Source organism: Calidris pugnax, unplaced genomic scaffold (assembly GCF_001431845.1).
Source record: "Calidris pugnax isolate Ruff unplaced genomic scaffold, ASM143184v1 scaffold58, whole genome shotgun sequence".
NCBI lineage: Eukaryota > Metazoa > Chordata > Aves > Charadriiformes > Scolopacidae > Calidris > Calidris pugnax.
This window is the reverse complement of record NW_015090868.1, coordinates 1,289,008-1,304,087: the sequence shown is the minus strand read 5'-3', so window position 1 is coordinate 1,304,087 and position 15,080 is coordinate 1,289,008. Positions and strand designations below refer to the sequence as shown.

Below are 15,080 nucleotides of genomic sequence, written 5' to 3'. Positions count from 1 at the left end.
CCCCCCCCACCCACCCCCCCCCCCCCTCCCAGCTTCCTCGCGTCACCCCGGCTCCCCTTTTCTCTCAGCGGCCGCCCGGGCCCGGCCATGGCGGACTTTGACGAGATCTACGAAGAGGAGGAGGACGAGGAGCGGGCGCTGGAGGAGCAGCTCCTCAAGTATTCCCCCGACCCGGTGGTGGTGCGCGGCTCCGGCCATGTCACCGTGTAAGGGCCGCGGCGGGGCCTGCGCGGCCGGGGCGGGCGGTGGAGGTGGTGGTGGAGGAGGAGGAGGCCCGGGCGGCGGCGGGCCGGGGGTGGCTGCGGCCGGGGACAGCCCAGGTGGCGGTCACAGCCTGGGGAGGGCGAGGGGAGCAGCGGGTGCTCGTCCCCCAGCTTCCCCCGGTGAGAGGGCTCTGCTGGGCCCCCCCCGGGAGGCTGGGTGCCGGCTGGGAGTCGCCAGCGGGTGCAAAGCTGTAAGGAGGCGGTGGGGAAACAAGGGCTGAGTTGGGCTGTGACTGGCAGAGGAATGTGAAGTATTTGTCCAAAGGGATGAGCTGTCAGGAAGTAAGGTGCCTGTGTATAACAGTATGTGCCAGCACATGACCGGCCGGGCTGTTGCTGGGGGGTTGTTTATGTACCCGGTGCCCGCTTCTGTTTAACGTGTTTAACGTCTAATATAGCTCTGAGGGCTTTTAAGAAAGAAAAGGCCTCCCTCAGTTAGACAGGTGCGTGTAACATCCTGTTAAGTTGTGATTGACGCGCGCTGTTTCACTGTGCTTAGGATGGGAGTGACTGTGGGTTTTGTTTTGTGAATGTTTGGTGTCTCTAAACAATTCAGCAGCAAGCAACCGTGATTTAATGTAGCACTTCTCAATAATGGAACAGATGAGGGTATCTTTCCTTCAGTCGGTTCTGTCAGGCACGCTCTGCTGAAGTGTTGTGGTTGTCAGTTGTGATGTGCGCTTTCAGAGGCTGAAATATCAACCTGGAGACAAAACACAGCAGTGCAAACTTTTTTTTGAGTATTCGCTGTTCAGCAGGACTAGGTTCGCAATAGAAGGGTAAAGCTTGAGGGTCTTGTGGTCTATTGCTCTGAGTCTATTGAGGTCTGTTGCTTCTCTTGCTTTGGCAGGGGTTTGGACTAGATAATCTCCAAAGGTCCCTTCCAAGCCCTGCCATTCTGCGGGTCCCATGAACTCTACTGATTTTCAGATACTGACCTTTTGTGACACTTTAGTACATTACTGCTTTAACATTTGGCTGATGTTAAGTAATACTAACAACCAGGCAGTGCAGTTTGCTGTCTGGTTAAAAATGGGAAGTAAGGCACGATAGACTGAAGAGAGGGTTGGAAGGAGATGGATGGGCAGGAGGCTGAGAAGGCCCAATGAAGGAGCAGAAGTATGTAGTCAAAGTGTTCAGCATATGACACTATTTATTGTGAACAGAAGTTGCTCTCTGAAAATAAACCGGTAGCCTTAGCCCGTTTCTGGTAAGCATATCAAAACCACAATTAGACATTTCTCATATTGGCAAATGCAAAAGTATAAAGAACTGAAACAGAGGCAAACACTTGTTTCTTCTCCAATATGAGAAGGTAAGTTGGGCAAGACAAGATCAAGGCCCGTTAGTGGAATTGTGAGGAAGCTTGTGTGTCTGTGACTAGTAAGGGCGTTGTGGTCGAAGAAGGATGATTGCCTCATTAATTGTTCATTAATGGTGACTAGCTCATTATTATTGTAAGATCTTCCTTAAAATATTTGTTCTTCAGGTTTTGGATGAGCAATGAAATATGAACATGTACCTGCAAAATTAGGCAACTGATCTTCATCTGCTTGCTTTATCACACCAGGTGTGAACAGTTCATTGAACAGCATCAGCTACTTTTGCCTTTGTACAGCCTATAACTCTTTTTTGTCATTAATTGAGAAGCTTATTATTAAAAGTTAAATCACTGCCACAATATTCACTTAGTAGATTTAAGGAATGGGTCAAGTCCTGTGTATATAATTAATTACTCTGGCCTGATATAAAAGCATGTATGCGTTTTGAAGGCCTGACAAAAATTATTAGTGGTTAAGCAAATACTGAATTGGTCTGTGCCTGGCTCTGCAGTTTAAAGAGTTGCTGACTGCTTCTGCCGTGTGTGTATTTAAACAGAAGCTCTGTTTTCATAGTCTATTGTCATATCCTCTCTGATCTTACACAGGAGTCATAATGTTGAGTTTGAAATATGCCATTTCCATGACTACAGATTAATGTCAGAAAAGCATTTACTATTACCTGATTTCATCCAACAGACAGTGGAAGTGTTTGAGAGTCCTTTCTAAGCCCTGTAGTTGAAAGTGATTAAAGGAAAACAGGTAAATATTATCCAAATAAAACATACAAAGGCCTTGCCTTTCCAGGGTGTGGGACTTTTGTTTAGCACTAAGAGTTTTCTTCTTAAACTCACTGTTTGGGGCATGCTGCACACAATTCTAAAACTCCCTTTCTAAACATTTTTTTAAAAATAGTCAGTTAAATTTTTTTCACACCAACAGAGTTTGGTAGTCAGGAATAATATTTGACCTGGTCTCTGATTACTTGAGGTGATCTCTTCTACTGGCAAGAAACTTGAAAGCTGAGAAAATATAGAACTTTACTTAGAACTGATTTGAAAGTCCAAGGTATTTCCTGTTCGTTTCTGAAATCATACTAGGTCAGAAAGAGAGGTATATGATGAGTTTGATACAGAGTGAACATGTGAAAACAGAGCTGTGTAAGAATTATGGATGGAGAGCCTTAAGATTTGTGGAATGTGTATTTATTTTGTGAGGGTTGTGAACATGTGGAACTAAAGAGTCTGGTTGAGAGCAAAGAAAAAATGGTTTCATGTCCCCATAAGAGAGGACAAAGAGGAAGAGCATAGTGTGTACGTGTGTGTTGGTTCTATGTTTTAGGAAGGTCTGAGCTGGAGACTGAGGAAAGGTTGCAGGTTGGCTGTGTCCTATACTGTAAACTTCTGTGCTTTGAAGTTGCCACCTCTCACCATTCTTTCCTCGCTGTACACAAGGGCAGGAACTCAGCTGAGCCTTTCAAGCAGGGTCACGTTCAAGAAACGTTTTTTCAGGTGCCAGGAAGGTTAAAGAAAGTACTCATGCATGAGGTGAGCGTGGATCTGTTGAAGACATGATGTAGAATGGGAAAGGCATAGAGCAAGCAGAGAAGAGTACGTGTCACTGAAGATGGAGTATTGTACAAAAGAAATCTAGTGTTCTGTGAGGACAGCTGTCTGAGGAAATGCATCTCCAAAATACTGATCTCCAGTGTTTGATTTTTAAGACACGTCTTGCTGCTTTTTTTGTCAGAGCAGTTGTGTCTTTACAGTGAATGAGTCTGGAGTTTCTAATATTTTAATTTCCAAATCGCAGTATGCAGTCAAGAGTGATAATACTGAGATCCCGTAATTATGTACCAAAGCTTTCAACGTATGTGGTCACCCTTTTTTACTACCTGTGTATGCAGACAAAAGTGTATTATGGGAAGTTCAGAATGATGTTCGTAGTTGGTTGAGTTAGCTTTGATGTTTCAGTTTTGCTACCCCACCGCATATTAACCATTGCCACAAGCCTTGCGTAGAGACTCTGTCTCATTTGCTTATAACTTCACCAAAGTGTAAGTGTATTGGTCAGAAGTTTCTGTGCCTCGCTATGTCTCAGTGTGTTTATAAATTCAGATACCTCTAGAGCTTTGTGGTTGCAGGTGTCTGTCAGACATGGCTTTTGCAGCCTCCTTTTGAAACCTTTTTTTATTTCTTGCAACAAGAGCTGCTTTGGACAGGACTAGCTTTGTAGTTGGCCACTCACTTATTGCTCAAATTTATATTTAATTCCATTATTCATAGTGAATCTCTTATGGATGTTGAAGCATCAAGTATACAAAGATCATTTTTTGAAGAGAAGTCTCTTTCAGACATCTGTCTCTGGTGTTAATTTGATGAATTAATTATATAGTAAAGTAGTGTTACCTTTTATTTTTGAGACTTCTGATAGCAGCTGTGTATCTTGAGTTTGGAGTCCTTCTCCAGGATTGGCTGCTTATGAAATATATAGGGATCCAAGGGATTTTTTCAGGCTTTGGTTCCCACTTCAGCCTACTGGCAATTTTAAGTAGCTTAACTGTCAGGGCATGACACTTCTTTCTGACTTTTACATAACTTTTGTTTCAGCAGTTGGTTTTACTTGGGATTTGGGGAGAAAGGTGGATGGTCCTCCTGTTGTGGAATATTCAACAGCTTTTTAAATGGTAGAAATAAGTTTCCAATAAGTATAGGTTTTCTTTGTTCTTGTTGAACTGGTAAACTTGACATACATTTCTCTGGCTAACAATTTTCATTTGTTACTTCACCAGTTTTGAGGGATTTGTAGGAGTTGAAGAGCTACTATTTTAATTTCAAATACTCAAATATACTAGGTAACTTATGTCTAAGCAAGCTCAGTAGGGGAGACCTTATTGCAGCCTTTCAATATGTAAAGGAGGCTTATAAGAAAGATGGAGAATGACTTTTTACTAGGGCCTGTAGTGACAGGACAAGGTGCGGTGGTTTTAATCAGAAGGGGGTACATTAAGAGTGGATATAAGGAAGAATTCTTTTTATGGTAAGGAGACAGTGGAACAGATTGGCCAAGAGAAGTTGTGGATGCTCCATTATTGGAAGTGATCTGGTTGTAAAGGGTGCTGAGCAACCGGGTCTAGTGGAAGACGTCTCTGCCCATGATGGAGGAGTTGGACTAGGTGGACTTTGACGGTTGCTTTCAACAGAAATCATTGTGTTTCTATGCTCCTACTGCCTGCAGTCAATGATAGGGAGATGACTTGTTTACTTTTCCTTAAGCCCACATGTAAAAATCACCTGCAGTGTCAAATTCATAAACTATCTAGCTCAGTGTGCTCTTTGCAAACTGTAGCAACAGGCATTGCCACTTATGGGTTGTATGCAAGTCTAGCTGTTCCTGGTGTCCATTCTCTTTGTACGATCTGTGGTTGTGCGAGGTGACATACGAGCGCAATATTTCTTCAGATCTGTTGGTGCAGTCTGTGTCACTAACCTCAAGTGAAAACAAACCCAGAAGTTTCTTACTTGCAGCTTAAAGGAGTGCTTTCTTCTATCTGTTTTAAAGCAATCTCTGACTAGTTTCAGTGAGTACCCTCTGTTGTGGGCTTTGGTGAGTAGCAGTTAATCATTCACCTTCTTTGGTTCCCACTTCAGCCTACTGGCAATTTTAAGTAGCTTAACTGTCAGGGCATGACACTTCTTTCTGACTTTTACATAACTTTTGTTTCAGCAGTTGGTTTTACTTGGGATTTGGGGAGAAAGGTGGATGGTCCTCCTGTTGTGGAATATTCAACAGCTTTTTAAATGGTAGAAATAAGTTTCCAATAAGTATAGGTTTTCTTTGTTCTTGTTGAACTGGTAAACTTGACATACATTTCTCTGGCTAACAATTTTCATTTGTTACTTCACCAGTTTTGAGGGATTTGTAGGAGTTGAAGAGCTACTATTTTAATTTCAAATACTCAAATATACTAGGTAACTTATGTCTAAGCAAGCTCAGTAGGGGAGACCTTATTGCAGCCTTTCAATATGTAAAGGAGGCTTATAAGAAAGATGGAGAATGACTTTTTACTAGGGCCTGTAGTGACAGGACAAGGTGCGGTGGTTTTAATCAGAAGGGGGTACATTAAGAGTGGATATAAGGAAGAATTCTTTTTATGGTAAGGAGACAGTGGAACAGATTGGCCAAGAGAAGTTGTGGATGCTCCATTATTGGAAGTGATCTGGTTGTAAAGGGTGCTGAGCAACTGAGTCTAGTGGAAGATGTCTCTGCCCATGATGGAGGAGTTGGACTAGGTGGACTTTGACGGTTGCTTTCAACAGAAATCATTCTGTGTTTCTATGCTTCTACTGCCTGCAGTCAATGATAGGGAGATGACTTGTTTACTTTTCCTTAAGCCCACATGTAAAAATCACCTACAGTGTCAAATTCATACACTGTCTGTCTCAGTGTGCTCTTGCAAACTGTGGCAACAGGCATTGCTTCTTATGGGTTGTATGCAAGTCTAGCTGTTCCTGGTGTCCATTCTCTTTGTACGATCTGGTGTCTCTGGTTGTGTGAGGTGATGTACGAGTGCAGTATTTCTTCAAATCTGTTGGTGCAGTCTGTGTCACTAACCTCAAGTGGAAACAAACCCAGAAGTTTGTTACTTGCAGCTTAAAGGAGCACTTTCTTCTATCTGTTTTAAAGCAATCTCCTGATAGGGAGATGACTTGTTTACTTTTCCTTAAGCCCACATGTAAAAATCACCTGCAGTGTCAAATTCATAAACTATCTAGCTCAGTGTGCTCTTTGCAAACTGTAGCAACAGGCATTGCCACTTATGGGTTGTATGCAAGTCTAGCTGTTCCTGGTGTCCATTCTCTTTGTACGATCTGTGGTTGTGCGAGGTGACATACGAGCGCAATATTTCTTCAGATCTGTTGGTGCAGTCTGTGTCACTAACCTCAAGTGAAAACAAACCCAGAAGTTTCTTACTTGCAGCTTAAAGGAGTGCTTTCTTCTATCTGTTTTAAAGCAATCTCTGACTAGTTTCAGTGAGTACCCTCTGTTGTGGGCTTTGGTGAGTAGCAGTTAATCATTCACCTTCTATTCTTTCCTCGCTGTACACAAGGGCAGGAACTCAGCTGAGCCTTTCAAGCAGGGTCACGTTCAAGAAACGTTTTTTCAGGTGCCAGGAAGGTTAAAGAAAGTACTCATGCATGAGGTGAGCGTGGATCTGTTGAAGACATGATGTAGAATGGGAAAGGCATAGAGCAAGCAGAGAAGAGTACGTGTCACTGAAGATGGAGTATTGTACAAAAGAAATCTAGTGTTCTGTGAGGACAGCTGTCTGAGGAAATGCATCTCCAAAATACTGATCTCCAGTGTTTGATTTTTAAGACACGTCTTGCTGCTTTTTTTGTCAGAGCAGTTGTGTCTTTACAGTGAATGAGTCTGGAGTTTCTAATATTTTAATTTCCAAATCGCAGTATGCAGTCAAGAGTGATAATACTGAGATCCCGTAATTATGTACCAAAGCTTTCAACGTATGTGGTCACCCTTTTTTACTACCTGTGTATGCAGACAAAAGAGTATTATGGGAAGTTCAGAATGATGTTCGTAGTTGGTTGAGTTAGCTTTGATGTTTCAGTTTTGCTACCCCACCGCATATTAACCATTGCCACAAGCCTTGCGTAGAGACTCTGTCTCATTTGCTTATAACTTCACCAAAGTGTAAGTGTATTGGTCAGAAGTTTCTGTGCCTCGCTATGTCTCAGTGTGTTTATAAATTCAGATACCTCTAGAGCTTTGTGGTTGCAGGTGTCTGTCAGACATGGCTTTTGCAGCCTCCTTTTGAAACCTTTTTTTATTTCTTGCAACAAGAGCTGCTTTGGACAGGACTAGCTTTGTAGTTGGCCACTCACTTATTGCTCAAATTTATATTTAATTCCATTATTCATAGTGAATCTCTTATGGATGTTGAAGCATCAAGTATACAAAGATCATTTTTTGAAGAGAAGTCTCTTTCAGACATCTGTCTCTGGTGTTAATTTGATGAATTAATTATATAGTAAAGTAGTGTTACCTTTTATTTTTGAGACTTCTGATAGCAGCTGTGTATCTTGAGTTTGGAGTCCTTCTCCAGGATTGGCTGCTTATGAAATATATAGGGATCCAAGGGATTTTTTCAGGCTTTGGTTCCCACTTCAGCCTACTGGCAATTTTAAGTAGCTTAACTGTCAGGGCATGACACTTCTTTCTGACTTTTACATAACTTTTGTTTCAGCAGTTGGTTTTACTTGGGATTTGGGGAGAAAGGTGGATGGTCCTCCTGTTGTGGAATATTCAACAGCTTTTTAAATGGTAGAAATAAGTTTCCAATAAGTATAGGTTTTCTTTGTTCTTGTTGAACTGGTAAACTTGACATACATTTCTCTGGCTAACAATTTTCATTTGTTACTTCACCAGTTTTGAGGGATTTGTAGGAGTTGAAGAGCTACTATTTTAATTTCAAATACTCAAATATACTAGGTAACTTATGTCTAAGCAAGCTCAGTAGGGGAGACCTTATTGCAGCCTTTCAATATGTAAAGGAGGCTTATAAGAAAGATGGAGAATGACTTTTTACTAGGGCCTGTAGTGACAGGACAAGGTGCGGTGGTTTTAATCAGAAGGGGGTACATTAAGAGTGGATATAAGGAAGAATTCTTTTTATGGTAAGGAGACAGTGGAACAGATTGGCCAAGAGAAGTTGTGGATGCTCCATTATTGGAAGTGATCTGGTTGTAAAGGGTGCTGAGCAACCGGGTCTAGTGGAAGACGTCTCTGCCCATGATGGAGGAGTTGGACTAGGTGGACTTTGACGGTTGCTTTCAACAGAAATCATTCTGTGTTTCTATGCTTCTACTGCCTGCAGTCAATGATAGGGAGATGACTTGTTTACTTTTCCTTAAGCCCACATGTAAAAATCACCTACAGTGTCAAATTCATACACTGTCTGTCTCAGTGTGCTCTTGCAAACTGTGGCAACAGGCATTGCTTCTTATGGGTTGTATGCAAGTCTAGCTGTTCCTGGTGTCCATTCTCTTTGTACGATCTGGTGTCTCTGGTTGTGTGAGGTGATGTACGAGTGCAGTATTTCTTCAAATCTGTTGGTGCAGTCTGTGTCACTAACCTCAAGTGGAAACAAACCCAGAAGTTTGTTACTTGCAGCTTAAAGGAGCACTTTCTTCTATCTGTTTTAAAGCAATCTCCTACTAGTTTCAGTGAGTACCCTCTGTTGTGGGCTTTGGTGAGTAGCAGTTAATCATTCACCTTCTCCACAGCTTTCCTGAGTCTTTGCACTTTGATCATCTGCCTCCTTCAGCCGCTTTTCCAAGTTAGTGTCAGCCTGATTACTTGCCTAAGGCAGCTGTTTTAGCCCCTTAATTATATTAGTCTTTATTTTCTGTGATTTCTCTTAACTCCCTCCCTGTCCTCCATGAAATGGGGATGCTAGAACCGTACTCAGTACGGGGATATATGAGGGTTGGAGAAAGAGAATGATGCCCTCTGTGTTGGTTCTTAATCACCTGCCTACTGGTGCCCAGCATTTTATTGCTATGTCTGATGGCTGATGCTTCTGTTTAAGAACATCATGAGTGGTGCTGAAAGATCTCTCTTGTGACCTGTAGTTTCCAAACTGTAGCTGAGTATCACATAAGCATAGTTTAGCTTTCCCAAGGTTCAACACTTTTTATTTATCTATGCAGAAGCTCATCTGCCACCTTTTGTCCACTGGGTTTTGTGAGGTCTTTCCACAGTGGCTCACCATTGGTACAGCACTTAACTGCCCATTTGATTACTTGGACAGAGTTCTCCATTGGCATGCTGATCATTCAGTTCAGTAAGGAAAAATAAACACTGAGAAATGCTTAGCTGCTCAATAAACATACTGTCGAAGCAAATTATGTCTCAAAATTCTTCAACAATCAAGGCTCAGGTAAGCTTTTTGCACACAACTGAGCTCTGTGTGATAGATCTTGCTGCCGATACTCAAGTCTTCAGCAGTTTAACTTCTGATTTGTGTTGTTTGTAGTATCCAATAGTAGGACTGCTTTGGATTATATTAATAAGATTATTAATGACAAATGACATTTTACCTTGACTTCTGTTTACTAAATTAATAGCCAGTTATTATTAATGGCTTTTGTTAGACCATATAGTCCCTATTAGAAGTTATTGCCCAGACTGGATGCCAGAAAATACGTGTTTTTGAGGTTCGTTCATTTCTGAACCCAACCTCCCAACTGTAAGATAGAAACCAAATTTTTTTTGTAGACAAGGCATAACTCTTCTAATCTTTAGATCTTATGAAACCCAGAATCATCAGTAACTCCAGCCCATCTCAAATGCCTTCATAGCTTTTACATTTGCCACTGGTATGTTTCTTTCAAATTAGCATTTAAATCATATTTTATTAGTAGCATTTTGTGTTCTGAAACTTACTAGTGTACTTCTTTCTGAATAAACAAGCTGGTATTGATTATGCTTAGAGCAGCTATTTAGGATGGCCTGAGGGAAATAGCACTGGATGAGCTTTTCTTCAAGATAGTTCCGTACTCGTGGAGGAAGGGGATGGTGGTAATTCAGGCTGTGGCATTAACTTACTTCCTCTTTCCCCTTAAGTACTTCTCTTCACTTTTCACTTTTCATACTTGCCGCTATTGCTTATAAAGATTTTGCTGAGTTTGTGAAAGACTCAATAGTATCCTCAGAAATTTGGGAGCATATAAGCAGGGTGGATTTCAAACAGTGTAGAGCGATGTACTTCTGTCTGTTAGGATAATTTTAGGAATTACTTTTAGTAGCAACTATTTTTTCCTAAAATTAATGCCTTTCTGTTATGAACCAGAATGTTACGAGGTGGTTTTTTATGAGGTTCCAATTTATAATTTTGGTATCATTTGTTTTTTCAGGTTTGGACTAAGCAACAAATTTGAAGCAGAATTTCCTTCCTCTTTAACTGGAAAGGTGAGTATCTGCGCATAGGAATCTGGTATTAGAGTTCAGATTTTATTACAAAAACGAGTTCCACACGCAGTCCATTGTAAGAGTAATAAATCTTACTGCTGCGGTACTAGTTTATTTTGTGGTGTTTTTTCCCCTTGTAGGTTGCACCGGAAGAATTTAAAGCCAGCATCAGTAGAGTTAACAGTTGTCTTAAGAAGAACCTTCCAGTTAATGTACGATGGCTACTATGTGGATGCCTTTGCTGCTGCTGCACTTTAGGTTGTAGTATGTGGCCAGTTATCTGCCTCAGTAAAAGAGTAAGTTGAACTATTCATATAATTTTTGATAGAGTTGTACTAAGTTTGTTTTTTGGTTTGTTTTATTCTTCCCCCTTTCCGTCCTCCCTTTAAAAACTGTGCTAGAACTTACCTAAATCAGTCTGGTTTCATGCATTTTGATATCAGTTTCCTGTCATACTAGTTAAACATAGCAATAGATGCCAGTCAGAACTTTGAGCTTATAACTCACTGAGTGGTAGTATAGCTGAATATCTCTGCTAGAACCATGTACTCTGCAGCACTTATTATTATTGAAGTAACTTTCAACATGTTTTTTTAATAGCTGCATCTTCCCTGTGATACACTGTTTGGGATTATCAATATTTAGCAGTGACTGAGTGGGAGTTTGTTTTGAGGAGCTTCTGATTACACTGTAGCCCAAATAACCGTATGTGTTTGTTTAAAAAGCAGTTTTTAAAAAGATGATAATTGAATTTATTTTTAGATTTTCCTTCCGTGCTGTAGTTAAGGCAAGATCCTTTTTTTTTTTTTTTAACATTAAAACTAGAAAGTAGTGTTTTGCCTGTGTAAACTTTGCACTTGGTGTATTGCTCACAACAGAAGCTCATTGCATGTGTCTGTTTTTCACTCAGTGCAGTTAGTTAAGCTACTTTCCCATCTCTTCTGTTTTCATGTGCTTAAAAATTCTTTGGCTAGTCCTATTTCACTACTTTGCAAGAAGTCTCTGTGGCTCCCCATCTTTTCCTCACTGTTATTACTATTCATCTTTCCATTTTACGACTAGGCTTGTGTGTATTCTCTCTTGTGTAATACCTCTTAATACTACAAATTTACAGTACAGCACGCTGAATATCATCATGATTTCCTTTATCAAAGTCCTCCTTTTACAGGTTTAGTAAATCGATGTATTCCAAAAGAAATATTTATAGGATAAAGATTGATCATAACAAAACCTGTATGCATTTTTGTGGCACCTTCCTGTGTTAAGATCTTAATAGTTAGTCCCTTTGAGAAATATCTTCAGGCTTGTTTTAATTGTATACAAAATAAGGTAGAAAAGTCTCCCAATAATGTTGGAGTCCATGGAGAAAAACAAATAAAAGTTGGTGTCAGTGTGTATTATATCAAACCCTAGGTTTTCTGTCTTTAAGCTGTCACAAACTAGTAAGCATCCTGTAGCATGATCGTATATCCATATCCTGAAAGTCTGTTCCAAGAAATTATAATTTGCTGGTTGCTTCAACAGATAAGTTGGTGGCTTAACGAGCTTGCAGAGAATACCTTTACCGTTCTAGGCCTAGCTCTGTTCGTTACAAACACAAGGAAATCTTGTATTGCTCATGTTCATGTTTAACTTCTAAAGGAGAAAGCTTCTGACGCTCTTTAGCCTGACCCATTTTTCTCAGGTGGTGTGCTGTTGTAGCAGGAAATGATAGCAGGATGCAACGTGGTAAGGGCTGATGCTGCTGGTGCCACAGATTTGCTGATACAAGGCAGACTGATGTCATCAGTGTGAAGTAATCACTTACATTTTACTGCTCTTCTCTGACTGTACTGTGTCTTGGAAGAGGGTTGTGTTGATCAAATGATCTTCCATACTTTACTTCAGATCTCCTTTCACTGGCCAGGCTGCAGCCATAGGTAGAGTCACAAGAGCCAGGATTCACTTCTTGAGGAAATGAGGGTTCAGGATGACATGTACCTGTGTCTTCCATTTGGCTTTTAGATACGATGGATTCTTTCCCACTGACACTCATAATGTAAAACAAGTATAGCACATGGACAATAAATAAAAGGTTACTGGTTTTACAGTACCTACGTGTGTCTGAGGAGCGTTGCTCAGAAAGCTTTGCTAATTCAGCCCTGTCCTAAGTGATTCCTCGGGAAAGGACAGTTACTGGGAACTGGCCTGTGGTACATCCTCTGCTGCAGCCATCACAAAAGACTCCAAAGACCATGGAATTAGAGAGTTTGATTTCCTAAAGCAGGATGGGAGTGCTGCTGTGTAGAACTGAAATTTGTTTTAATCACACAATAAAAATATAGCAGCCTTCATCTTTGCCCTTTTCTATTGAAAGAGAAGACTAACAAATTTGAGTTGTTTAGTTGCATATACAGTGAGCTAACAAGTGGGAGTGTTTTTCAAGTTAAGCGTTTTATTAAATAAAACAGTAGCTACAGTTATTTACTTTTAATACAAAAGAGTGATTTTTTTTTTCAGAATAACCAATTAAGAAATACCTGTTTTAATGAGGCTGAATCAATCTACCATCCTCTTAAATTGCTGGTATACTTTGCAACTCTTTTTCAGAGAAGCTTTTTTTTAAGGTTCATGTAGACAAAATGAAAGCTGCAGCTTCAGAGTTTGTGAAGTTAGAAAAGCTCTCTTAATCTTTCTCTGTATTCTGTATTTTTACTGCTTTTCATTCACTCTTTTAATTCTAACAACGTTATCACAAATGTAAATACAATTTTTGAAATTACAGACACTTACTGAAAGTGGGAATATATGCTTATTTTTGTGCAGTGAAAAATTAGTTATGGGTTTGCTTCCTTGAATCTGCAGGTGCTTCAAACTGGGAATTTATTAAGTCACAGGCATTTGTAAGCTTAATTGTTAATTATATCACTTTAATGCATTTCCATGCAATGAAAGCTCCCTTCACTGTATTTTTCTTTTCAGTGCTTTGTTCAGTGCTAGTTTTGGAAGTCTTTGTACAGTATTGTTTCCTTTCTTCTTTTGCATTGAGGTATTTGAGAAAAAGCCTGCTACTCTTCACTAGTAGAATAAATGTTTAATTTGATTCAATATCTTACTGCCTCTCTCCTTTTATGTAGTCTTGATTCGATTTTAATGAATAAAAGCTGCAAGAAAATTACAGGAAATACAGTCCCTCATTTGCAGATCTAGATCGTCCGTGATCTTCAGCAGTTTTACTTGTAGATTGCACCATCCTTTCTGGGACAAGTTCCAGATTGTACAAATGAACATTAAGTCTTTAAATTATTGTTCTTTAAATAAAAAGAATGACATAGTGAATTATAATTCAAAAAGCACTACAGGCTGAGGTGCCCATTTGAAGCCACTCTTTCAAATGAATTGACACTCATTTTCAGTATTAACTAAATGCTGTAGTTACTGATGTGTAAATAGGATAAATAATTTCAACAGAAACATTAACAATGAAAGCTATGATAGAAGTGCAGTACCACTGGATTTCTTAAAAGCTGGTATTGTACATGTAAATTGCATGTTTCAGAAGGTTCACGGGCAATCTCTTAAAATGAATATTTAAAAGCGATCTATATTTAATACTTTCAAGAGCTACTTGTTTGTTTGTGAATTCACACAAAGCTGATGAATGCTGCTTAAGCCTCATCATTAGTTGTCACTTACGTAGCAGTTTACATCTTCAGAGTGCTGTATAAACATAAGCTAATTACAACTTCCAAACTATTGATTAAATTAAATGTGTGGTGGAGGAGCTGGAATGAATTTCCTTCAATGCAGTAGTCTTGCTTGTCAGTGGATGATACTGATGTTAAAGTACACTAGCTGTTTATTGAAGCTATGAAAACATTACACTTACTTGCAAAACAGAAGGAAATATGTATTTTTTTTTTTCCCCTCTGCCTATCTGCCAGGGACTTGGCACTAGAGATACTCTGATAACATAATGCTTTTCCAAGCAGCTCCTCAAGGCAATGACTTGTTTTTGAAGCCTCTGTTGTGACAATTTACACTGTAATTCAGTTTGAAAGAATCTTTAAAATTGTAATGTATTTATTATGTTTATCCTAACCAGAACACGTGTGATCTCTCTATTGACTCTAGTCAGCTTAGTAAAACTTTTTTAAAGTAGAGCTTCTATGTACCAAATATGAATTCTTGACCATTGTCTTAAAATATATTCAGAGATCTTTAAAATCATCTCTTCTTTTAGTACTAGCTATGAAATGAGGACTTCAAAAGAATCAGAAGATTCAGACCTGATGTATTTTTCTTTAAAAATTGTTCAATATAATTTTGGTTAAGAAGAGTCATTAAGTCTTCCACCTGCTGAACTTAAAAGTAGCAAAGCTTGGAGAGCACTATAAATGTGAAATCGTCATGTCTATAGCTCTGTAATTATTATTTTATTTTTCTACGTCTGACATCAGATTTTGTTTCCTCCAGAGCACCCTGTAAAGGTTTATCAGGTTTTCATGCCCTTTGCTAAAGGGTAGAG

The 15,080-nt window shown here is 39.7% G+C and overlaps 1 protein-coding gene across 1 annotated transcript in view; it reads left to right on the top strand.

The window, feature by feature from the left end:
• The first annotated feature begins 31 nt into the window (after positions 1-31).
• Positions 32-15,080, top strand: part of CHIC2 (cysteine rich hydrophobic domain 2) — a 33,427-nt gene continuing 18,378 nt past the window's right edge. The window contains exons 1-3 of the mRNA XM_014945604.1: positions 32-206; positions 10,519-10,573; positions 10,714-10,869. Of these exons, the coding sequence (XP_014801090.1) occupies positions 88-206; positions 10,519-10,573; positions 10,714-10,869 (330 nt within the window). The 5' untranslated portion in view covers positions 32-87. The remainder of the gene's footprint in view (positions 207-10,518; positions 10,574-10,713; positions 10,870-15,080) is intronic.